This window comes from Orcinus orca, chromosome 7, assembly GCF_937001465.1.
Source record: "Orcinus orca chromosome 7, mOrcOrc1.1, whole genome shotgun sequence".
Taxonomy (NCBI): Eukaryota; Metazoa; Chordata; class Mammalia; order Artiodactyla; family Delphinidae; genus Orcinus; species Orcinus orca.
In genome coordinates this window covers 11,148,704-11,174,419 of record NC_064565.1, presented here as the reverse complement: position 1 = coordinate 11,174,419, position 25,716 = coordinate 11,148,704, and the positions used below count along the sequence as shown (strand labels likewise).

Here is a 25,716-nt window from a genome sequence, read left to right as displayed (position 1 = left end):
GATCTTAAGATCTAAACTTCCCTTTACTCTTTGACCAATTCTAAGCACCGAATTTTTTACACCTGAAAACACTGGAAAATCATGACAACTCTGTTTAAACAAGTGTTCATATTTATGGACTACCTGTAAATAAAAACTTGTACTACTGTAAAAACTAATGACAATGGATGAAAAATAATTAAATGAGAAAAGTAGAATACACTTCTGAAATAACCATTTTAATCCTTAAATAGGCAGAGACAGGGAAACAGGCTCCGAAATTACCTTTGGAAATGACATAATAGCTGGCATCCACTGAACACTCTTTATGGCACTAGTTAAGTGCTTCTTATGAATTAACCCATTTATTTCTTGCAACTTAGTAGGTTGGTACTATTATTAATCCCCATTATACACATGAGGACACAACCACAGTAATGTGATTTACATGGCTGCTAACAGCTAAAACTGTGAATCACATTCAGATTGTGATTGTAGTAATACACAATACTATCTCTTTATACACTAACTTCTGTTATGTAACAGGAAACTAGTAAAAGAAGCTAATCAGAAAAAATAGTAAAACATTATTTTCAAAAGAGTACAGAAGCAAATCAAGGAAAGGAAATTAAGAAAGCTCCACTAAGGGAAAGTGAGATGATAGAAACCACAAAATGACAAAATAAAGAACAGTAGAAAAAAAGGAAAAATAATTTAATGAAAATATCTTGGAAAGTCTAAACTACCTAATAGAAGGCTTAGGTGGAAAAGAGGAAGGAAGGAATCTTTAGAGTGCTGAAAACACTCTGTATCTTGATCTAAGAGGTGGTTAGATGAGTGTGTAAATATGTAAAAATACATCATACTGTACACTTAAGATTTGTGTACTTTACTGTGTATGCATAATATGATCTAAAAGTATAAATATTTTAAAATATTTTTTATAAGATGAGGTGGCTTTGAGGTTCCATTTATTACTTCAAGTAGTAGGATTAATTAAATGATCTTATGTCTCACCAAAAATATTTTTAGAACAGAAGGTGGCAGTATCTCCTCATGGGATAATATCCCATCCACTTAACCCTTTGTAATGAATGTATCCACATGCTTGACTTTCAGGCTTTTGGGTTTGCCTTAAAACATGAAACTACAGTTAAAAGACAACCTAATCCACGTTAATTAATTATTATCAAATAGAACCATCCTTCTGAAAAAGGAGTGCGTTCTATAATCTCCGTAACAGTTGGCAAAGCTAAACGTGGCACAACTTCAGCAAAGGAAAGCCTAACAGCTCAAAGAATAATAGCCCATTCTCTTTTCAACAAAAAAATTCCATAATTAAATCCAAATATGATGTCCTATTTTCTCCCCACCCCCTTTATTCTAGACATATATACAATAAATCCAATCCTACTTCCATACAAAAGCCTTTAAATATTTGAAAATGACAAAACTTTTCTTCAATCTCTTATCGAAGTTGAATACTAAACTTCCCTTTACTCTTCCTCATGATTTCCAGATCCTTCTCCATTCTAATCATCTCCCGTCAATAATTAAGCCCCATCATTCTGAACATCACTTTTACAAATAGGGGAAGGCATGACACCTCAAGAATTCACACTTATCATCTAACACCCATGATCGTTTTCATATGAACTCTCATAAACCAGTCTAATAAACTCCAGAATTGAGGTTGAAAACCTAAATACAGAACTTTACACTCATCTCTATTTAAAATTTAACATAATACTTTTCTATTAAGTTTAACATCACACTATCTTCTTGAATCCTGATGAGATTCAAGAGGTTCTCTCTAGATGAGAATTTCTGCTTGTAATTTTGGAATTACCTGTAAATTTGCAAAGCAAGCCATCTTTAATAAAAAATGTTAAACAGGACAGAGGCCAAGTAAAGGATCTTGCAGCACTCTCTGCACACTTGCCTCACAGATAACAAACATCCAATGAAACTTTTTTGGAAATGACCAATCATGCAGCTATAAAGCCATGATCCTCTACCATGACTCACAGATGAATTCAAAAGATTGACTACGGTTTGACTACAATTTCCTTGACCCCCTCCGGTAATTCTAGAAAAACAGGGTTGTTTTAGCATGACCTATTCCAAACCACCGGTTTTCAATGGAAGCAGTAATGTCCCTTAATGAGCATTTTGTAAACTTTTCTTCTCAGAGCCTGTATGCATGTGCACTGGTGCCTTTTTAAAAAAGTTTAATGTGTAGCAGTTATTATCAATGAAGTTCATTTCAGAAGAGTTAAAACTATTTATTAGAAAAAGCAATTAATAGGCTTTACAGGACCAAGACCAGCTACTCTAACCTTTGATGACTCCTAGTATCAAAAATTACTTTTGTTTAATAATATATAAAAAGTTTCCACTGCAGATAAAATATTGAGCTCCCAGGTATGAAGTTTCTTGGACTCACCTTTGTACTTTGGTTCTGCACTCATGTTGATTTCCCTCAGTATTTCCTAATTGTTTTAATGTGGTAGAATACTTATGGTTTCCACCTTTGACAAAACAAACCTGGAAACTGAGTAGGGATTCCCACAAGCTGTCAAAGGGAGATGCCAGGTGCAGAAAATGCTCAAGGTTTAACTCTTGAACAGATAATTTAAAAAGGAGAAAAAAATACATACATAGCCTGAAAACAGCAACAACTTGGCCACTTTTAAAGCCACATATCCTAAACTGGATCTCTACATGATGTCTGCACTTTTGCCCACTCAGAACTATAGACAAAGGGGCATACACTAGTCGGGGGAGGGCTCTAATAAAGCAGCACACTGGGCTACGGAGAAGCTCCACCTACCCCTGCTCAAAGGCACCTTGTGGTGGCTGGGTCTTCCTTGGGGTTCCCTAGAACCAGTGCAATACTTAAAAACATCAAGTTAAAGCAGGTACAGTTCACTGGGCTAATGCAAGTAACACGATATTCTAAAATCATGCTAAGAAGGTAAACTTCTCTCAAAGAGAACTATATTAAATTATTTTCAGCGGAAAAAAACATCAAGAGGCCTCAGCAGATTGATTTTGAGACATAATAGTGTGTTCTGGACAAATTAAGACTATTTTATGACACAATCTGTAAAAAAGGATAAATGACCAAGAAACTACCATTTCTTCCTTTAAATAGAAATTCTTCTAGTCTCTTTATAACTAAAGAGATCACAGCATGGCAGGTGCTTCTTAGAAATTCCTGAGATATGATTTAAATCAAATTTTAAGATGGTTTTCAAATATATAATAAAAAAGTGAGTAAAGGGAAAAAATGACTATGAAAAAAACAATATTTGTTTTGGTACTTAATGTCCCTCACTGGCAAATAACTTATTTGTGGTGATACCATATTTTAATCATATACTTTTATTAAAGGATCTACCCAGTAGAAATGAAGAAGCCAAAAGGGTATTATATATTTATCTACTTTTATCAGCTCTTTCCAGCTCTGAAATTTAACTTTAAAAACTATCAAAAACTTGATTAGCTGAGAAGCTCTATAAGAGGGTAACTAATTCCTCAGCAAATAGAAATTTAAGCCTCACTCAAAATAAACTGAAGCAATTACAGAATATTTACTAAATGCAAAGATGAAAACTGACTACCTAGATTACGAGTCATAGTGATTTGTTGCTGTCAAAAAACTGGAATCTTTATACACAAAAGAATGTCTGGAAATAACTCGACTCTTAATTATAACAGTGGATAAGACAGTAACAGTGTGTAGCACTGGCATCCCAAGAAAGCTAAGATCTATTTTCAACAAGTTTTTGCCACATTTGTGCAATATCTTAAGTGTAGAGTTAGAAAGGACAAAACCCGGCATAAAAATCTAAAACAATTCCTGTAAAACTGTGGATGGATTATATAAAATGACTATTTCAGGACACTACTACACTAATTTCTTCAAATAATTTGCTTTAGAAGTAAATATTAAGTCTTCTTCCCTCTCATGATATACCCAGATAGTTATTTATCAATACATAGGAGAACCTACCATGATCCAGTCTGTTCAGCAGAGCAGAGGAAAAAGAGCCTTAAATAAACGCTTCCTCAAAATAAGGGATCACAGATAAGAGAAAACAGGTGTCAATCAATATATATATGGGCCCACATGATTGTTTGGATGATTATATAAGATGTGCCTGAAGTACTTTTAATATTAAAACATGCTATGTTAGTGGAAGGAGTTATTCTGCTATAGGCTATTTATTTTAAAGGAAGCTGGGTGTTTTTCGTCTTGGAGAGAACAGAAAGGATTTTGTGGAATGTTCTGTACAAATACATTAGGTCCATTCATCATAAACTTCATGGTTTGCCAATTTTACTTTAAATAAGTAAAATTATTTCCAATGAAAAGCATCAGAGGGGACTTCCCTGGTGGTCCAGTGGCCCGCACTTCCACTGCAGGGGGCATGGATTCGATCGCTGGTAGGGGAACTAAGATCCCACATGCCGCAGAGCACGGCCAAAAAAACAAAAAGAAAAAAAAAAAAATCAGAGATTTTTTTGAACACTCAGACTTTGTAAACATGTCTTTACACAGTTCAAAAACACACTTTTTGAACCAAAAGATCTTTGCAGAGGAGTTTATCTCATTAAGAACCACAGCCAAATACAATCAGGCACGGATAAGCAGAGATTTAGTAAAAATACTAATAGTATTCTTTTCCATAAGCTGTGTGTACTCAGGTTCATTTCCTCTCCATGAGTGCTATATTTTAAAACTGAAAACAGATCTTACCTCCTGAGTAAGTCTCAGTACAACTCCTTATGTCCATGTTCTATTTATATAACCTAGCTTATAACTCATCTGCAGTTTGAACTATTCGTTGTGGTTTAATTTTTTTGGTTGTTAAATATACATTGAAAACCTATAGCCTATATGGACAGCTTTAAAGAAGAATGGTAAAATAAACTTGAGTACCTAAATTCTCTCTACCCACACTTCTCTCCTTTCCCCCCAAAAATCTCGACAATTCTGTCATCACAGCTCAGGAAGACATATTACATCCATGCTGATGATATTTTTAAAACATAAAAGAGGCAGTTTAACATAATGAATAAGAGCATGAACTCTGGAGTGAAATAACATGGGTTCAAATCTGAGCCTCACCTCTTACAAGTTATATTACCTCGGGGAGGTTTACTTAACTTTCTTGTACCTTGGTTACTGATTTGTAAAATGTGGAATAAACAGTATTTATCTCATAGGGTTACTGGTAAGATTAAATGAAGTACTGGTTACTGGTAAGATTAAATGAAGTACTTAAAATATGCCTGATACATAGTAAGTGTAATGTGTCAGCTACTGTTGTTAAAATCAAGAAGGTAAAACAAAATTAAAGCATGCTAAAGCTGGTAAACTGGATTCTTTTTAAGTTATATGTAATATACATGTTATATATCATATAATATATAATTATGCTTCTCATTAAAATTTACTCCATATTCTTACTGATTCTACATTTTCAATCTTTCACATTTTCATTTTAGTCACAAGTGATCTGCTTCTAACTTTACACTGATAAAACTACATTTTTTTTTAAACTACACTTCTAATACTCTCATGACTCTTCTCCCCTAATATCCAACAATATTGTTTGTGACAATATCTTACCTTTCCTACTAAACTTTAAGAAGCAAGAGGGTAGGAGGTCATCATACCTTATTTTCTTTTAAATTTCTTCTACCTACGATAGCATGCATATAATATATGCTAATTAAATAAATGGATTTTAATGCCTCTATTTCTCTTAGAGTCAAGTGCATAAACACCTAGAGGCTCATTTAGACTCATGTATTCCTGGTGCTTAAATGTTATTTTAATCACAGTCCATAATTTGAGTGCTGCAATTCATAATAGAAAAGGATAAATGTGTATAAATTATGCTGATATGCATATGCTTTGGAAACGGGTGGACATATACATGGTACTTCTCAATGTTGCAGTATATTCAATTTCACAAGTGTTTCCTCTTCCCATCTATGGACCAAACATTACAACTTCAAAGTAGCAAATCTGGCAATAGATCGATGCTCATTTTTTGTTAAAAATACTGATTATTTTCTCTTGTGCAACTTCTTCTTTTTCCAAGAAGCATAAGAATAATCTCAGTAATGACACTAAAAAGCAACTGTAAATTCCGCACTCACAGGGATCCTGTAAGCTTATAGCTGAAAGACTGCATTAAGAAGACATGAGAGCTGTCTTCAAATACTTAAAGGGCTGCTATGTAGAAGAGTACAGACTTGATTTTTTGTGTTCCAGAAGGTAGGACAAGTTATAAGAAAGTGGGTTTCTGATATAAAGAAAGAACTTTCTGAAAATCAGAGCTACCTAAAATTGAAAAAGAGATTCATGTGCGGTAGTGAATACTGTATCACTAAAAATGTTTTGTGAGTAGAAAACTGGTTTTGGGGAATGATGTAGAAAAGTATTAAAGAGTTGGACTACGTGATCACAAACATCCTCTTCAATCAAAATGTTCTTGGATTTTCTTAACTTAATCCCAAGTGATGGTCTGATGCACAACACTAATATGCCTTAGGAATATACCTACCTGCCTGGCGTCACACAGCCTATGTAGGCTACATGAACATCACCCCCTTTCTATAGGGCAACTGACATTTTAGAGGCCACCCTATTTGCTTAACTCTGTGATCCACCTTTCTCTCTACGAACAGAACTAAATTAAGTTCACTTCAAATTTTATTTGAAGAATTTCACATCACCCCTTGAGACAAGTGGAGTTCCATCATCCCCTGATCACCAAGTGAAGAACAGAAAAATTATAACAACATTGGTTTCACTATTTTATAATCATCTCCAAAGTTCAGAAAATTTAGAAAAATGAGGAATGATAGAAAATGGATAATTGGAAAAACCCGTCTACTACACCAGATCCACTATCAGAACTACTACTTGGGTGGTATAATTAACTTGGCTTATATATTTATACTTCTCATATACTCATTGAGGTACAAAGAAAAAAATCATGACCATAAAGCAAGTAGAATACTGTTTAAAGGAAGTAAAAAACATGAATAAGCTAGAATACAAATCCTAAAAGTACATACAAGTTCATTATACTCTTGTGCATGTTTGAAATTTTCATAGTGAAAACTTAAAAAGAACACCCACATAAAAAATAAAATTCAACTCTCAGTATAGACATGATATTGGTGTATTTTTAAGCTACGAGAAGAACAGGTAATGACCCAGCATCCACATTATCCAAATCCACCTGGACTCAAATCTGAAAATATTTAACTGCTGACTAATAACTCATGTACACTACATTTCAGAAGAAAAGTTCCTAAGCACTATTTAGAAACAGTTTCATTACCAAAACTGAGTAACACTTCATTGGAATTTGGGATCGAAAATGCTATCTTATAGTAGCTTTTCTTCTTCTTCTTTATTTAATCCAAGATGCAGAGTGGTTTTGTATCAGACTTTACAGTTATTATAGTCCTAGGTCACTGTAAAATTAATGGTTTTGATCCTTTAGAATTACTTTCAATAAATAAAATTATTTGGTTTCCTCTATATTTCTTAGGATTTTCAAAGGCTAGAAAAAGTTGTTTCCCTTATCACTGTTTAGCAGCTAAGACTTCTACTAATAGTGAGGAAAGATGCAACATTAGTGTAGCATTAGGCCAGTTGTCAAGTGACAGGATGCTAGTCCTGGCTCTGAACTTCTTTTACCTTGAACATGTCACTTAAGCCTTCTGGGTCATGATGCTCATCCATACAATAACTCAGATTAGATGATTTCAAAGGCTCCACCTAGTTCTGAAGCTGTACAATATTATGGCCTCATTGTCAGGACACCCCTTCACTATGACAGGTGAAGGTGCTATATCCTTATGCTAGCTATCACAATACGTTACTGTGGGTAAAACCCACACAAAATGTGCAAAGTCAGGAATGTTTAAAAATTGTGATTAAAAAAAATAACACTGGCTTGAAATATGGGTTAAATATCAAGAATACTTAGCTTCTTGTCTAGAAAGCATCGACACTATATGCTGTAAATAAAGCTCTGAAAAAGGTATAAAAAACTTGTAAGTCAACCAAGGTAACTAACTCTGCCGACTCTTGAACAAAAAGGGCAATCTCTGAATAGTAATTGCTTGACACCCAATGTCTGTGGCACCCATTCTCCCACCCTGCATTTATGTGTCAGAGGAAGATGTTACTTTTATGGCATATTGGAATGAAAAGTATGCAACAGAATGTACGCCTTGTTAAATCAGCATAGGTTCAAATTAAGCACTTGAGAAAACTACCTTCCCAATTAATAATAAACTAATGAGATTTAGTTAAAAGCGTAAATGTTTTTTGTTTCAATGTTTGTATTGAATATATAAAACAGTTAATTTCCTTAACTTACTTTAACAGCACTGAATTCACATAAATGGTGTTGATGTACTGTGAGTATTTCAACAGCCCCACCTTAGGAAGTCTAAAACTAAGTTAATCCAAGTGAAAATACGGATTTCTTTTCTAGGATAGAGTAATTTATAGATGTTAGTTTATAATTATGAAATCAATAAAAGTAAACAAAAATCCCTCCAAAGCTTAGTAACAAGTGGGCCATGTAGCACAAATGTGGTATACTGAAAAACCACCTCCTTTCAGAAATACCAATACTGAGAAGTGTAGCTAGTGAGACCTTGGTTAATGCATATTGTAAAAGGCCTGCCAGGAGAATGTGAGTTATATAAATAAAATTATCGTGTCAGTATGTTGGTGAAAGCTATCCTGGGTACAAGGCAGGAAAAGGAATATAGCCCTAACGGATGCATACAGATAAGTAAGTAATTGGGAGGAGAGGGGAGAAGAAGGGGAACATGTGTACTTAATTTATAGCTCAAAGAATTCAAAGATAATATTAGTAGTAAAAATCTACAAAAATGACTGTGAACCAGAGAGTTCAGTTTTCTTTAAAGAGCCTGACTGAGAGGGTGTGTATGTAAAACAACTGAATGAAGATGTAAGCTGGTATTGTGGTATTGTGATGATTTAAACCACAAATGCCTTCCCTATTTAAATATTCCAATCAGTACTGTTAGTACACGTACCTCGGAGAATTCTTTCCTCATGGCAACGAAGAAAGTCCCAGATTCTAACAGTGCCGTCATCAGAGCATGTAGCAAATTTATTATCCGTGGGTGAGAAACTGTTACATGAAGACACACAGCAGGGGAAAGAAGTCAGCATTTAACAGATTATCTGTGCTTCTCAGACAGGGAAAAATAAAAACACTGTGCTGCGTTATAAACAGGAGAGGGAAGTATCCACAGTGAAGAAGCCCTTAAAGAGAATGTTGTCAGCTAACAAATGTATCTCATCAAAAGAAGAATTCAACAGAGTAGCTGCTTCTTAGTTTTCAATCAGCAATATTCACAGAACTTTATGAGTGTATTATTAGTACTAATGTTACCCACACTCTCCAGTATAGTATTTCCTATGGTACCAACAGAAAACATGGAGCGGATTTAAGTGGAGAAACTAAACAAATTCTATCTTTGCAATATTCCTGTAAAGTCTTTTAAATCACATAGGAATACTGCTCAAAAAATTAGCATCAGCTTCTGCTTCAAACTTCATAAAAGTTTCAGACAGGCTGTTTAAAGTCTGGTTGCTACACATCCCTACATATGATGTTTCTGATTTATGTAAAAGGTCTGTGGAAAACGTTCACACCTTCTTCCAGGCAAGCTATCCCATGAATGTTGCACTTTTTGAAGAAAACTAACATGGGGACCTTCTGACTGTTTAAAGCCAAAGAATATGCTTGCAAAGGAGGAATCCATTTTTTCCTCCCTGTAAAAGACCATCAAGTTTCTCATCTAAGAACTCCCCTGAACTTCTGAACCCTTTGCCTAAGAAAGGACCAACTGCGAAAACTCAATGTATGGTCAGGACAATAAGGCAAAGTCTTTGCAGAAGCGTGTTTATCCAATAACTTTTGTTAAGATTCTGAAAGTAGAAACAAGTGACTGCAGTGGATGATGTTTCTATAAAGATGTCAACCTCCTCCCACACGTGGGTGGCACAACGGTCAAGAATGCTGCTTAGCTTTCTTTATTCTTGAGGCTGCAGCAATTCTTCAGGCTTGTTTTTGAAACTTTTTTTTTCCATTTCTACTATACATATCTCACTGATATGTAAAAATATACAACTCACTGAAAATATTTTAAACTCCCACTTATGATACATTTGCATTACTGATGTTATCAACAGTGAATCAGAAGGAAAGTCTTCTTGACATTGGTCTGCTTACAGTTTCAAAGCTTGAAAGAACCCACTCATTAATCCATTAATGTTTGCCACATCCAGAGTTACTTGTGAGAGTTTTTAGTCCTATACTTTCCTTTTGAAGTCGTGGCATAACCAAGCCAACCAGGGTCTTCACTTAAGCCTTTTTTATCTTGTATTTTGTGTGAACTCTGAAGGTGTTTTCTGTAGGCTTTAGATTTTATTCAGTTGTATAATTAAAGACTGAATTCTTTATTTGGAATGAAATATTCTTGTCTTACATAGTAGGTAATAAAAATGAATAACGTATACACATTATTAACCATAAACGAAAAGAGAAAACCAGTGCAAAATGCGGCAGACAATACATCTCTAACATATTGCAAAGGCTGATACCGGGACAACACTACTTCAGAAAAGTGCCAGCAAAATGGTGAATGTGTGAAAACAAAGAAAAATATTGTGTTTATAGGGTGCAGAAAGTTTCCCAGAATCTGACAGAGCCCATGCATCTCTGCACCCAGAATACACTTAGAGAATAATTTAACCATGACGATAGGGACTACAGAAAATGGTATATTGTGTATAAACCTGGCCTCTCTAATCGCCTCCTTATGTGCCTGGAACATCTTGACGTTGTTCATGTTCGACTGCCAATATTTCACATATCCTCCGTGGTCCGCTGTCAACATCCACATGTCATTATGTGACCAAGTCATGGCTCTTACTGGGCTATCGTGAGCCTGTGAAAACACAAAACATTTGTAAACATTATATAAAAGAATGTATGATGGAAGTCTTTACAGGAGCATATATTAACTCATAACAATAAGCTGTCCAATTGTAAGTTTAAAATGCCAAGAAAGTAACTATATATCAAGTTCTTTATAGTAACAAAGGATGATGCTACCATCTGATGATTACTGTTACCTGTAATATTGTTTCAAAATTGAAAGTGAGTCCATTCCACAAGGTGAACTCTCCACTAGAGGCTCCAGTGACTAACCGTCTTCCTTCTGGAGTCCACTGGGGGAAAAAAAAAGACATTATACAAGGTCACGAATCCTCAACCTTAATTTTTAAAACACTTAGAAAGTCTTTATTTATAAAATATCCAATAATTGACATTAAGTGGACAATACTGACTTTCACTTAAGACTATAGCTCAGATTTATAAGCAAGTACTTTGTCAGAAAAGAACTTGTATTAACACAGTGCAAGGAAAGCTCTAGCACTTTAGCTCATTAATTAAAATTAATAAGTGCTTTTTTTTTTTTTTTTGCGGTACGTGGGCCTCTCACTGTTGTGGCCTCTCCCGTTGCAGAGCACAGGCTCCGGATGCGCAGGCTCAGCGGCCGTGGCTCACGGGCCCAGCCGCTCCGCGGCATGTGGGATCTTCCCGGACCAGGGCACGAACCCGTGTCCCCTGCATCGGCAGGCGGACTCTCAACCACTGCGCCACCAGGGAAGCCCCAATAAGTGCATTTTAAATACCTGTTAAGTTACACACACCTAGGCACTCTAAAGAGCATTTCAAAACAAAATACGCAAAGACTTAATTTTTCTAGAATACATGGCAGACCAACATAAATAAGATGGTCAGTCACCAGAAAAATTCAAAGACTAAATGTATAAAGGATATGGTTTATTACAGCTGCTAGTGAACCAATTCAGGCAAAAATGTTACCAGTGTCTTGTGAAAAAACAGTATTACATACCAATTTAAGGACATCAAGGCTATCAAACTTTTCCTGGAAACTAAACGTACAATATATACTATATACATGTATATATATTTTTTTAAGTTCTTCGTTCACAGTATTAGGCAGTGACAGGTCTTATGCTAATCTAGTCTCCAAAAAAATGTAATACAACAGAGGCATGACTAACAGTACCCCAATATTTCAATGTCACAATTTGCACACTGAAGGGAATCTGTGATATATGCTTATCAACTCAAAATGCAACATATTTTTTCTTACTTTTATTTTCAAGTTTCTATGATAGATTACACGTTCATTTTCCTTAGATGTAAATACATGAAATATTAATATAAGAATCCTATTAGTAAAAAGTGTGACACAGAGTTGAAAACTACAAGTGTGTTTATAGGATGAGATACACGAAATGAAGTCTGTTTGGTAAATTTCACAGATATATATGACAAGCCAGCCTTTTACTGTTTACCTGCAGATCATGATTTTGATTTTTATTAATAAAATCCTCCTACTTTCCTAGTTTCTGTTATCTGCTATGTAGACACTACAACCCAGTAGACACTACAAGCAATCAAACTGCTGACACAGGACCCACAGTCTTTATGTCTTTAATACCTTGTAATTTGGACTTGCCTCTACTATGTGCAAATTTCTTAAGACCTTATAGCTTGATTCCCAAATGAGAAATTTACCCATCTAATAAGATACAGGACACAGAATGCTTAGATTTTATTCATTCCAAAAAGGTTTTGTGTTATGCTAACAAGATATTAAAATTAGCTGCCATCGTACTCCTTTTCCCAAATACCCTGGCAAGCAAAATTACACTACATACTGGTTGGCTCTCCTAATACAAAAGCCATTCAAATAATGTTTCTTTACTAATGGTTTCTACTCTAATAGGCCTCTGAAGCAAACAGGAGGCCTAAGACTGACTACCACATTTGTATGGAACTCAAGCCAGAGTCTCTTCCAGCCCCTCTCAGTTCTCCCGGCTGTCTATCACAACAACTCCCTAATAAGAAGACCTGCTCATTTGTCACAATGTTTGCCATGACTGTTTTTTCTCTGTCCCATTATTTTTTTCAATTCTTATTTGCTCCACTTTGACTATTAACTTTCCTACATTTCTGGACTTGATATACTGCTAACCAGCAAGTGCATTCTTACTGGCAGACCAGAAAAAAATGATTATACCATTATCTATGGAAATATTAACAGGATGCCTGGGAGACAGAGATGGGAAGACTTTTTTATTGCAAACCCCTTCAAATTTTAATAATTTGAACCATGTTAATATATTATTTATTTTTAAATTATATTTTAAAAATTCTAGTGAAAATGTATAGAGTACCTACAATGTACCTTCATGGAGCTGACAATTATGGTCTACCATTGGTCTTCAGCTCTTCTTAGGTGTTTTCCTTCCTAGTAACCCTAAGAGTTTTCATTCGCCTTGAGATGCTGCTCTCTAAACAGTAACAAAACAATCCTATTCAAGAGCAAGTCAGACACCTGCTGCAATATATATATATCCATGGCCAGCTCAGAGAGAATTCTATGGAAATTGCAACATGAAGAAAAGCAATCCAAAAGTACTACCTTATTAAATGTGGATATAGTGGATAAATGATTGGATATTTCAAAATAAAAATACAAGCAATACACTGATTTTTATCCCAGATATACATTTAAAATAATGTTTAATTTTCTTTGCAAATATATTTGCAGGCTAACTCAGAGTTAATTTATCCAAAAAATATCAAATACTTACCCTAACAACAAATACTGGACACTTTACTTTATTTGTTGATGTTCGAACAAACTTTGTTGTTACTGCATTCATAGGATTATTCAACATCCCAATAGGTGGAACCAGCTACAAAAAAAAAAAAAAAATGGGGTTTAAAGATCACAAACAGGGCATAAACCAGGGACATGACAAGGTAATTACTTCAACATTTAAAGACAAATTCAGGACCATATAGGACTTTCAAAACACTATTATAATAGATTACAATTAGTCTATAGTAATTAAATGAAGAAAAAGGAGATACAGGAAAGTTAAATGCCCATAATTACTAAATAAACAATAAAATCAAGTGCCAGATTTCCCCCAATTACTTCTCAAAGTCAACACAATTAAACACATTCATAACAAGCCAAGTTTAAAATTAACTTTCTTGTTACAGAGACTCAGAGGCAGTGCAATCTTTTGCTGGACACTGCTTTAAACCCCAAATCAAAAGTTCATCCGTTACCAGATTAAAAGGAAAATTTAAATTGAGATTTAAAAAAAAAAAACCCATGGTTTACACAGATATGTTATATTATCCCTTTAGGAATGTTTTGTTTTAATTATAAAAATGTAAAAAGAAAAGTCCATGTTTGAATTAGAGATCCCATAGTTCAAATGTCCAAGCAAAGAGGTTTCTATTAAGCTAGCATGACATATCTTATACTTACATCATTATAATAACCTGCATCAGGCTGAATTGCCCGCATATCTCTCTGGTCTCTTTGCCATATTCTATTCTGTTAAAAATAAATTAATCAATCCATCAATATATTGTCTAATTATACTCAATCTGAAACATAAGTAAATATTTACAAAATGCAAGCTGTCGTTAAATGGGGAAAAAAGAAGACTAAAACTTTTTCATTATGTTCTAAAACAGATAATAGTGGGTATCTTAAGAGATTTCCCCTTATCACGCTGACACTGCTTAGAATTTCCCTCCTTTCTTTACTCATATTATGCCCAACCAATCATCCAAGATGCTGCTGACCCCAACACATTCTCACTGACCATACCTTAGCAAAAGGAAAAAGGTCAAGGGGTTGACAGACGTTCCCAATTCCTTCAAAATCCTCAGCACAAAACAATTCCTCTTATCTTGGTGTTGGTTTTCTTAATTCCTCCCAAACTTTCCTAGGCTAGTTTTCCAACTGAAACACCTGAAAAAGCCTAAATCTGTCTTTACCTCTGAATGAATATTTTTGCTATGTGCCTGCAACATACTAATTATGCCCAATATGCATATAGGTCTTTTAACAACTTGTCTCAGGTAATGAAAAGCAGACAAATTTTCTTCACAGGAGGCAGAGCAGACCAAAACCTGATTAACGTGGAGTTAGCAATGAAAAAAGCAAATCACAAAGGCTTAAGACAAGAAAGGTTAAGACAAGTAAATAAAGAAGTCAAAGGGGAGATAAGCCAAGCTGACACAGGTTTAGGCAGACCCCTACTCTGCCTTTATTTGCCATGTCAGAGTTGGTTTCACCCTGTAAGACTGTAGTAGGTGCTCAACCCTCCAAGTAAATACAGCCCTTTTCCCTGAGGGGTTTGGAGAGTCGTGTTCTGATGCCAGTGTCTTGGACATGCAAGTCACTATTCTGAACACATGTTCTAATACAAATATTCTTATGTTGGTAGTCTCTTAACATTTCATATACACTGTGGGTTTAACAAGTGTTTTAAAGTTGGCCTAGTTGGACAAAAGTACCCTCTTCTGAAATACAGTGTGAACCTTTAGAACAAAACCTATTTTTAAGTTGGAGTCTAATAATTTTTGAGATTATTCATGCATGCAAAGAGTAAAAAAAAAAGTACTCTTTTTTTATTGAGGTGATTGGCCTCATTTGAAATTCTACTTCATCCTACTAATTCAAAAAACACAGGTATACTTATTACCCTGCATTATAAAAACTTTCTTCTTTTTAAGAAACCAAAGTTTGGTCATCTGAAGTACATTAACTATACTTACCTCCAAATACTTAATTACAGATGGATTATAGTCTATGGTTTTTCGGTTTACTGCTTTTCTCATTCGTTTTCCATCAAAGGTAAGCTGTTGCATTGCTTGCTGCTGTGCAAAATCAGGTCGCTTATAAAATAGCTGTCGAGGTGCCTGGTGTTGGAACCTTGGCATATGGAAAAAACGAGGAGGAGAACCAATTTCTGTAGCCATGGTGATGTTTTCCTTCTAGGACACTAGGGTAAGGAAAAAGTACTGTCACTACAAATATATCAGCACTATAACACTGCCTGAAAATATTTTTAAATGAACATTTTTTTACACTTCTCTTCCTTTTCCTAATATGCACCATTTTTAGCTTTTAGTCAACCTATTTCCAAAATGAACTATTAAATTTAATGGCAGAGACCAGTTACACATTTGAAAAAGGTCAATTCACAGAATAAATGCGAATAAGTATTTGCTGTAAAATTTAGCCTGATGGAAGGAAAAATCACTGTTTATAACAGCTTGGGGCAACTGTGTTGTGCACGTGTGGGGTGGGTAAATTGTGGAGGGTAAGGAAGGTAAAATCACGGAGAACTGTTCACATTTTTAAAATGAAGTTTTCATTAGATGTTTGATAGTAAAACACATCATTTTAAGTTTATCGTAAGACCCCCATTTTATACAAGAGTCACTAAAAAATTTTAAAACCTGACATTTTGTCCTTTTAAATTTCCTAGGACTAGTGTAAAAAGTGGAATAAACTATCTTACTTCATATGAATGCTAAAAGTATGTATATCTAATTTCAGGCTCAAAGTAACTACCACAGAAACTTATTTCTCAATATGTGGATTTACATATTTATAAGGCAATATTAAGCTAACATCTGAAGAAAAAAATGTTAAGAGCTTACAGTTTTTCAACTTTAGTGTTCTCCAATTAAACTTACATTCCAATAATACAAATATGCATGATTTAAAACCACATTTTCAAGCATATTTTAAAAATCAGACCATGAAAAAAAAATCAGACCATGAAAAAACACGTAAAGGGTGTTATAACCATTTTGGTAATTTTGTTTGAAAATGAGGAATGATTAGACTCTCCATTATTTTTCTATATTCTTACATTTGCCTTTCTTCATTCAAGACACTAAATAGGGCTTCCCTGGTGGCACAGTGGTTGAAAGTCCGCCTGCCGATGCAGGGGACACGGGTTCGTGCCCCGGTCCGGGAAGATCCCATGTGCCGCGGAGCGGCTAGGCCCGTGAGCCATGGCTGCGGAGCCTGTGTGTCTGGAGCCTGTGCTCCGCAACGGGAGAGGCCCCAACAGTGAGAGGTCCACGTACCGCCAAAAAAAAAAAAAAAAAAAGACACTAAATAAAGGACCTGAAAATAAATCTGTGATTTCCTCTGGATGAAAATATTCTTAGTACTAGCTAATTCACCCTTGTCCCTTTAGTATCTCCTGAAACCATTTAATAATGATAACAGAAAGGAAATGGGGCAGGAGGAGGGGTAGGGGTGGGGGTGGGGGTGGGGAGATAAGTCCTGACTCCCAAGACACCAAAAGTAAACAGTGCAATTAAACGTGCATCTAATACATATTACTCCCACTACTCTGGAGCAATCCCAGAAGACCCCTGACAAATGTTCATCTGTAATGAGATGAGACACATTCTCAGGCTGTGTGTATATTAAATTAGAATGCATTTGCCTCAATAAGGTTGGTGAAGGAATCTGTTTATTCAGCTATCCCATAAATCCAAGCAAGTTTCAGCATGCAGATTTCAATTAACGGCTTTAATTCAGATGTCTACTCCAGTAATTCTAAAAGGATGCAGCTTTGAAAAGTATATTTTAAAATTACTATTTTTTTCACTTTATAATCATCAAATTTCTAATTTTATTAGAATAAAATTATCCTAATATTCTAGTTTCTAATATTATTGATATCAAATGAGAATAAAGATTTTTACACATATCAAAAGAGGCTTAAAAATTATTCAGCCAAAAAAACAAGGGAATGAAGTGCTGACACATGCTACAACATGAATGAATCTCAAAAACACTACCCAAGTGAAAGAAGCCAGACGTAAAAGGTCACATATTGTATGATTTCATTTATACCCAAATCCAGAACAGGCTAATACATAGTGACAGAAAGCATATTAGTGGTTGCCAGGGGCAGGGGAAGGGCAGAATGGGCAATGACTGCTTAATGGGAATGGGGTTTCCTTTGGGGACGATGAAAATATTTGGAACCAGGCAGAGGTGGTGGCTGCACGACACTGTGAATATACTAAGTGGTGCTGAATTACACACTTTAAAATGGTTAAGACAGTGAATTTCATGTTATATGACTTTTACCTCAGTTAAAGAATGGGGGTTTTAAACTGCTGGAAAAACTTTTATATGGAGAGTAGATGAAACATTATCAGAAAGCTGATGGTATTAAAGCTGGGTGACGGGTACCTGGATGTAAAGCACTAACCAAGAGCCAAACCAAGGATCTACTGTACAAATATGAGGAAAATGACTGAAGTCAAATACAAAACAACCAATGTGTTATTACTAACACTCTTGAATAATTCACATGTTAAAGCTAGAAAAAATATTACTCCTTCATTTAAGACCTTTCCATTTACAGATCTGTTGAGCAAAACTTGTTCTGTAAAAAAGGCCTTTAACTTTTCCTTGAATGGTCAAGTACCACTTGTGTTCTAGAAATAAAGGTCCGGCATGGGGACTTACTTCCCTGGTGGCGCAGTCCACATGCTGTGGAGCAACTAAGCCCATGCGCCACAACTACTGAGCTTGTGCCCTAGAGCCCGCAAGCCACAACTACTAAGCCTGAGTGCTGCAACTACGGAAGCCAGCGCGCCTAGAGCCCGTGCTCCGCAACAAGCCTGCGCGCCACAACGAAGAGTAGCGCCCGCTCGCCGCAACTAGAGAAAGCCCGCGCACAGCAACAAAGACCCAACACAGCCAAAAAAAAAAAAAAAATTAGAAAGGTCCGGCATGAAGAAAACGAAAAAAAATATTATATTCTAAATCAAAATCCAGCCCTAAAATAAAACAAGAAAAGCTCCTAACAATACAGTAACCAGTCTTCATAAATGCCTTACACACTTCAGCTTCACTTCTGCAAACCACTGTAATTTGCCCAAAGTCAAAACAGAGCCTCTTAGTGGCTGTTATGAGCTCAACTGTGTCCCCCCAAAAATTCGTACATTGAAGTCCTAACTTCCAGTACCTCAGAATGTGACTGCACTTGGAGATAAAGCCCTAACCCTTGTGACTGGCATCCCAATAAGAGAAGGATATTAGGACACAGGCATGCACAGAAGGAAGGCCATGTGAAAACATGGAAGACGAAAGCCATCTACAAGCCAAGAAGAGAGGTCTCAGAAGAAACCAACCCCCTGCTCACACCTTAATCTCAGATTTCTAACTTCCAAAACTGAGAAAATTAATTTCTGTTGTTTAAGCCACACAGTCTGTGGCACTTTGTCATGGCAACCCTAGCAGACTAACACAGAGGCAGAGGCAGGGCAAAATACCTGGACCTCCTGACTCTCCTTCAAATCTTCCTTTGGGTTACCAAAAGATTTCAGCAATAATGATATAGCAGCTTTCAATGACTGAAACAGCAGAAAATTTGAAATATGAGGTTGAAAAATGAATGACCCAGATAGAAAAACCATCAATCAAATCATTAAAACTATCCTTTTCAGGCTTCACTCAGGACTATACTTCAAGGAACTATATATATAACCAAATACAGAAAAAGAAGTAAGAGCTTTATCTTTCATAAAAATAATTACTGTAATTTCTACTCACTGAAGTACTCACAGTTGAGCTACACTAACAGAAGAGAACAATTTAAACCAGAAGGCAGGGTTGTCCCCAAAGCATATTCATCTCATATCTGGGGTAGAGCGGGAGGGAGGGAGATAAGAGGGGATGGGGTGGGGAGAAGGGGGCTGTAGGCAACACAGAAACTGAGGCAGAATGAGCATAAGTAATTTGCGTATGATTATTAAACACATACTAACAATAGAACCAAATTGCTAAGGAAAAAAAATCACCTGAAACATTGAATTCATCATGTCTTTCTCATACACACAAACCTTCAATGTTTAAAGAAATCAGCACAATTTTATCAAATGCCTACTTTTTATTACACCTAGCACAGGGTACAACATATTGTTGTAATTCACTGAATATCACTTCTAAGTTCACAGATTTCACACTTTGTGTTTTTTGGTCCCCATCTCTATTTTTCGCAAATACAAAGACTCCTCTGAAGTCACAAAAATCTGCAGCATATTCTTAGCCTTTAAGCTTAAAACTACTCTCCAAAATTAGGCAGGTCATGCCACTTCTCTGCATCTGTTTTCTCAACCTGGACAACAAGTCTAATGTAGATAACTTCAAAGATCCTTTTTGCTCAAAGATATTATTTTGCATGAAATGTATTATTCTTTTAGCCAATGTACTGACTAGTCTGTTGAACAAACTGGAATACCCAGACGCGTTTGTGTATGCAAATCCATACAAGCATTATAATTCTGCTTCTTGTCCCAACTATTACAAAATAACCTTTTATAATCTTAGTCATGTGATACTACCAAGGTTATAAATGAAGATAGGGAAAAAACCACAAATGCTTTTTTTTTTAACAGCTTTATTGGGATGTAATTTACATACCATAATTTCAACGCTTTAATGTATACAATTCAGTGGTTCTTAGTGTAACCACTCAAAGACTTGTGTAACCATCACAACATCCAATTTTAGATTTCTGTCCCCCCACAAAAAAACCCATTACACATTTACAATGCTTTTTCATTCTCCTCAACCCTCTCAGTCCTAGGCAATCAGCAATCTACTTTCTGCCTCTACAGATTTGCTCTTCTGGGCATTTCATATAAATGGGACCATACAATACGTGATCTTTTGTGAGTGGCTGCTTTTACTTTACATAATGCTTTCATGGTTCATCCATGTTGTAACATGGATCAATATTTCATTCCTTTTTATAGCTGAATGCTATTCTATTGTATGGATATTCCACATTTTGTTTATTCATTTAACAGATTGACATTTGAGTTTTTTCCAACTTTTGTTTGTATAAACATGCTTCTGTGAACATTCACGTACAAGCTTTTGTGCAAACATAAGTTTTTATTTCTGTTAGGTATATATTTAGTAGTGGAACTGCTGGGTCATTCGGTAACTCTATGTTTAACATTTGGAGGAACTGTCAAGCTGTTCTGCAAAGTGGCCACCCATTTTACATTCCCACCAGCAATGTATGTGGGTTTCAATCTCTTGTCTTTTAGCCTAGCATGTCATCTATGCTGGAAAACGTTTCACATGTAGTTGAGAAGGATGCGTATTTTACTGTTTGGTTGAGTGTTCTGTAGACATTTATTAGGTCTTGATAATTCAGAGTGTTGTCCAAGTCTTCTATATCCTTGTTGATCTTCTACCTAATTGTTCTATCCATTACTGACCGTGGAGTACTGAAGCCTCTACCTAATGTTGTGGAATTATCTATGTCTTCCTTCAATTCTTCGTGTATTTTGCTATTTTCTTCTTCATGTATTTTGGTTTTATCTTATTCAGGACACATATGTTAATAATTTTTGTATCTTCCCTTTTTTTTATCATAAAATGTCCCTTTTCATATCTAGTAATTTTTTGTTTGTTTTAAAGTCTATTTTTTCTGGTATTAGTATGGCCACTTCAGCATGCTTATGGTTGCTATATGCATGATGTATATTTTTTCATCCTTTTACTTTGTACACATTAGACCTTTGAATCCAAGGAGTGTCTCCTACAGAAAACATTTTTTTAAACCCAGTTTGACAATATATGACTTTTGATTGTATTGTTTAATTCATTACATGTAGTTTTTATTATTGATATTGTAGGATTTATTTATGTTTAACACTTTACCTTTGGTTTTCTACATGTCTCATGTATTTGCTTTTTGTTATTGTTCCTCCGTTTTCCTTTTTTTTACATATTAATTTTATGATTAATAACATGATTGTCATGTTCTACCAAATAAACAGACAACTTTTATATATGAATTGCCATTACAGCAAATCTCTAGATCACTTTGGGAAGAATTGATATATTTAAAATATTGACAGTCATTATTTACAAAGGTATCTTTTTTAACATCTTTATTGGAGTATAATTGCTTTACAATGGTTAGTTTCTGCTTTATAACAAAGTGAATCAGTTATATATATACATATGTTCCCATATCTCTTCCCTCTTGCATCTCCCTGCCTCCCACCCTCCCTATCCCACCCCTCTAGGTGGTCACAAAGCACCGAGCTGATCTCCCTGTGCTATGTGGCTGCTTCCCACTACCTACCTATTTTACGTTTGGTAGTGTATATATGTCCATGCCACTCTCTCACTTTGTCCCAGCTTACCCTTCCCCCTCCCCATATCCTCAAGTCCATTCCCTAGTAGGTCTGTGTCTTTATTCCCATCTTGCCCCTAGGTGCTTCATGACCTTTTTTTTTTTTCTTAGATTCCATATATACGTGTTAGCATACGATATTTGTTTTTCTCTTTCTGACTTACTTCACTCTGTATGACAGACTCTAGGTCCATCCACCTCACTACAAATAACTCAGTTTCGTTTCTTTTTATGGCTGAGTAATATTCCATTGTATATATGTGCCACATGTTCTTTATCCAGTCATCTGTTGATGGACACTTAGGTTGCTTCCATGTCCTGGCTATTGTAAATAGAGCTGCAATCAACATTTTGGTACATGACTCTTTTTGAATTATGGTTTTCTCAGGGTATATGCCCAGTAGTGGGATTGCTGGGTCATATGGTAGTTCTATTTTTAGTTTTTTAAGGAACCTCCCTACTGTTCTCCATAGTGGCTGTATCAATTTACATTCCCACCAACAGTGCAAGAGGGTTCCCTTTTCTCCACACCCTCTCCAGCATTTATTGTTTGTAGATTTTTTGATGATGGCCATTCTGACCAGTGAACCACAAATGCTTTTCTTAAAGAAAAGTCATTACAAGTTTCACATTGTAGAATTGTGCTAAACAATAACTCATTTTATTGAACCTAACTTCTAATTAAAGTAATAAAAGCGCTATACTAGTAGTAACACAAGCTCAAAAATTAGAGCAACAATAGCAGAATGAACAGAAAGAGATTTATGAGATGTAAGACTTAAATTGAAAATTATATAGCAAAAGTTATTAATAATGAGCAGGCACCACCAAATTCACTGAGGCAGTTACTAGTTACTAGCTATGAATACATACTTAGGAACTGTTGAATTTGTTGAAAAAACCCTGTGACATGGGGAAGCATAACAAGAAATGTAATTCATTTCAAGAAGTAATCAATGAGCACTAACTACTTGACAGGCTAAAGACAGAGACACACATAAAGTCTGTCCTCAAGACTGACAGTTCATCAGAACAGAAGAGCTCATCAAGAAAGCAATGTGAGAATACTACTATATTGAGAATCTACTATGCTTGTTTACCAGGAACTATTCATAAGCAATAGGGATATAACACAGGATGCTTACTGCACAATTCAGCCTCAAGAAGTTTAAATTCAGGGTGGGGTGGGGGAAGGTTGGAGGAAAAGACAGAAGAAACAAAAATAAGTAACATTCATTCATTCAGCACACCACATCCTGAATCATCTTTTCCCCAACCAAACGTAATCCAAAATAATCTTCCCCAAGCAAACATTTCTGACTCCATGAGAAATATTTTACCATCACAGCCAATCTGCAACTAAAACACAGGCGGAAATGTGTACAGTTGACTCTTGAACAATGCGGGGTTAACCTGAGTATAACTTACAGTCAGCCCTCCATATCCACGGTTCTTCGCAACTTCAGATTCAACCAACAAATGGACCATGCAGTACTGTAGTATTTACTATTGAAAACTATCTGTGTTTAAGTGGACCTGCACAGATCAAACCCACATTGGTCAAGGGTCAAATGTATTTTTTATTGGAAAATAACATTGCTAAACCTTAACTAACTCGACAAATTCAATCCAAAATGAATTTACTAAATGCTTCACACAATTGAATAAAAATATCTTTACGATTCAGGAGGGTAGATCTGAAAAGAAACCTCCATGGCCTGAAAGTTCATCAATTGCTCTGAAGTAATGTTTTTCCTTTAAACCAGAAGTCATATCCTATTGGTGGTTCCTAAAATCAATGTGGCTGACAACTAGTATTACTTTAATAATTTAAAAAATAGAACAGACAAGATTGAACCACACATTTTAAAGGAAAGTACTGCTTCTGTAAAACTTGTTTTGGTTGTACATGTGTGTACAGTAGGTCACAATGTAAAAAAGTATTTCCTTCCTGTTAATTTGTCAAAAGTGAAAGCAGGGCTTCCCTGGTGGCGCAGTGCTTGAGAGTCCGCCTGCCGACGCAGGGGACATGGGTTTGTGCCCCGGTCCGGGAAGATCCCACGTGCCACGGAGCGGCTGGGCCCGTGAGCCATGGCCGCTGAGCCTGCGCATCCTGAGCCTGTGCTCCGCAATGGGGTGGGGGTGGGGGGGTGGCCACAACAGTGAGAGGCCCGCATTCCACCAAGAAAAAAAAAAAGGGGAAAGCAAATGGTTTAATGTTCACAAACCGTTCAGTGAAGACCACAGTTTCTTATTTATGCTATCTTCTGCTTATGATGACTTAATTTCTGCTGCCACTGAGAATCTATAGCCAAATAAGTTCAAATACAGCATCTGTCTAGTGTGGGTACAGTGCCTGGCTACAGTAGCTATGGCACCAGAATCTGGTTGAACTATGAAATATAACAATTCTTACCGTGTCAACCACTAATCAGAGCTTTCTGATCAGCACATGAAAGCTTGTTTCCCCAAACTGAGAGGAAAGAATTCTAACCGAAAGCAAACTACCGATGCATTAAATAGTTAGGATAGCAAGTACAATTACTGAAGGGCTTTTAAAAGTAACAAAAGATTTTAAGATCACCACCCTCATTAACACAAACCTGGTCCCCTAGGTCAGAACCTCAGCCTGGGAACCTCTACTGAAGATTATCACCAGACCATTAGGTCCTGAGATGGAGAATCTACCCTAAAAGAGATCTGATACCTAATGTGCCATAGAACTTTGAGGGGATCTACACGAGTGGTAAAGAAAAAGGCCAATAACACAGTGATCAATACATTCTCTCTTCAATGTCCAATCATTGATAAATATGAATCCTGAACAAATCAGGAGACATTATGTTGAGACCATTCCATCTTTTTTTTTTTTTTTTTTTTTGCGGTATGCGGGCCTCTCACTGTTGTGGCCTCTCCCGTTGCGGAGCACACGCTCCGGACGCGCAGGCTCAGCAGCCATGGCTCAGTGGCCATGGCTTACGGGCCCAGCCGCTCCGCGGCATGTGGGATCTTCCCGGACCAGGACACGAACCCGTGTCCCCTACATCGGCAGGCGGACTCTCTACCACTGCGCCACCAGGGTAGCCCTCCATCTTTTAAAGAATAAACAAGAAGGCAACTGTTTAAATAAGTAGTTTTTAAAAGTTCACGATTCTTTATCTTGCTGATGACTAAATCTGACATTAAAGATCAACTTTACTTAACTCTCAGTATAGGAGTTTTCCAACTTTTATTGCTTTCAGCCTCAGATTTACCTGCATAATTCTTTGTAACTTGGGGTAAGCAGCTTCGGTTGTATACTTAGGTAAAAGGGTACTGAAACATTTTAGTGGATACTGCACTCGACCAGTTTAATATACATGTTACCTGATACTGTATTTGGGCTTTTACATTCAGTTTTCTGTGCCATTTCAAAAGGTAACTTTAATATTTAATGTACATATGACCACAAATCTGACTATCTACTCAACTGGAAAGTAACAACTCAATATTTCAAAAGTGTGATTCTGGGATAAGGGACCTGTACCATCAACGGT

The 25,716-nt window shown here is 36.0% G+C and overlaps 1 protein-coding gene across 14 annotated transcripts in view; it reads right to left on the bottom strand.

The window, feature by feature from the left end:
- WDR33 (WD repeat domain 33) overlaps positions 1-25,716 on the bottom strand; it is a 103,779-nt gene that overhangs the window by 45,586 nt on the left and 32,477 nt on the right. For 13 of the 14 annotated variants that reach the window (XR_007478543.1, XM_033400163.2, XM_004276867.4 and 10 more), the window contains exons 2-7: positions 15,756-15,982; positions 14,455-14,523; positions 13,763-13,867; positions 11,201-11,296; positions 10,862-11,013; positions 9,091-9,188 (exon numbers count right to left, since the gene is read on the bottom strand). Coding sequence is in view for 13 of the 14 variants with exons in the window: in XM_033400163.2 (XP_033256054.1) it covers positions 9,091-9,188; positions 10,862-11,013; positions 11,201-11,296; positions 13,763-13,867; positions 14,455-14,523; positions 15,756-15,959 (724 nt within the window). In the remaining variant the exon portion in view is untranslated. Of the gene's footprint in view, positions 1-7,462; positions 7,486-9,090; positions 9,189-10,861; positions 11,014-11,200; positions 11,297-13,762; positions 13,868-14,454; positions 14,524-15,755; positions 15,983-25,716 lie in introns of those variants that run through there. The other variant, XM_033400174.2, reaches the window with a different exon arrangement.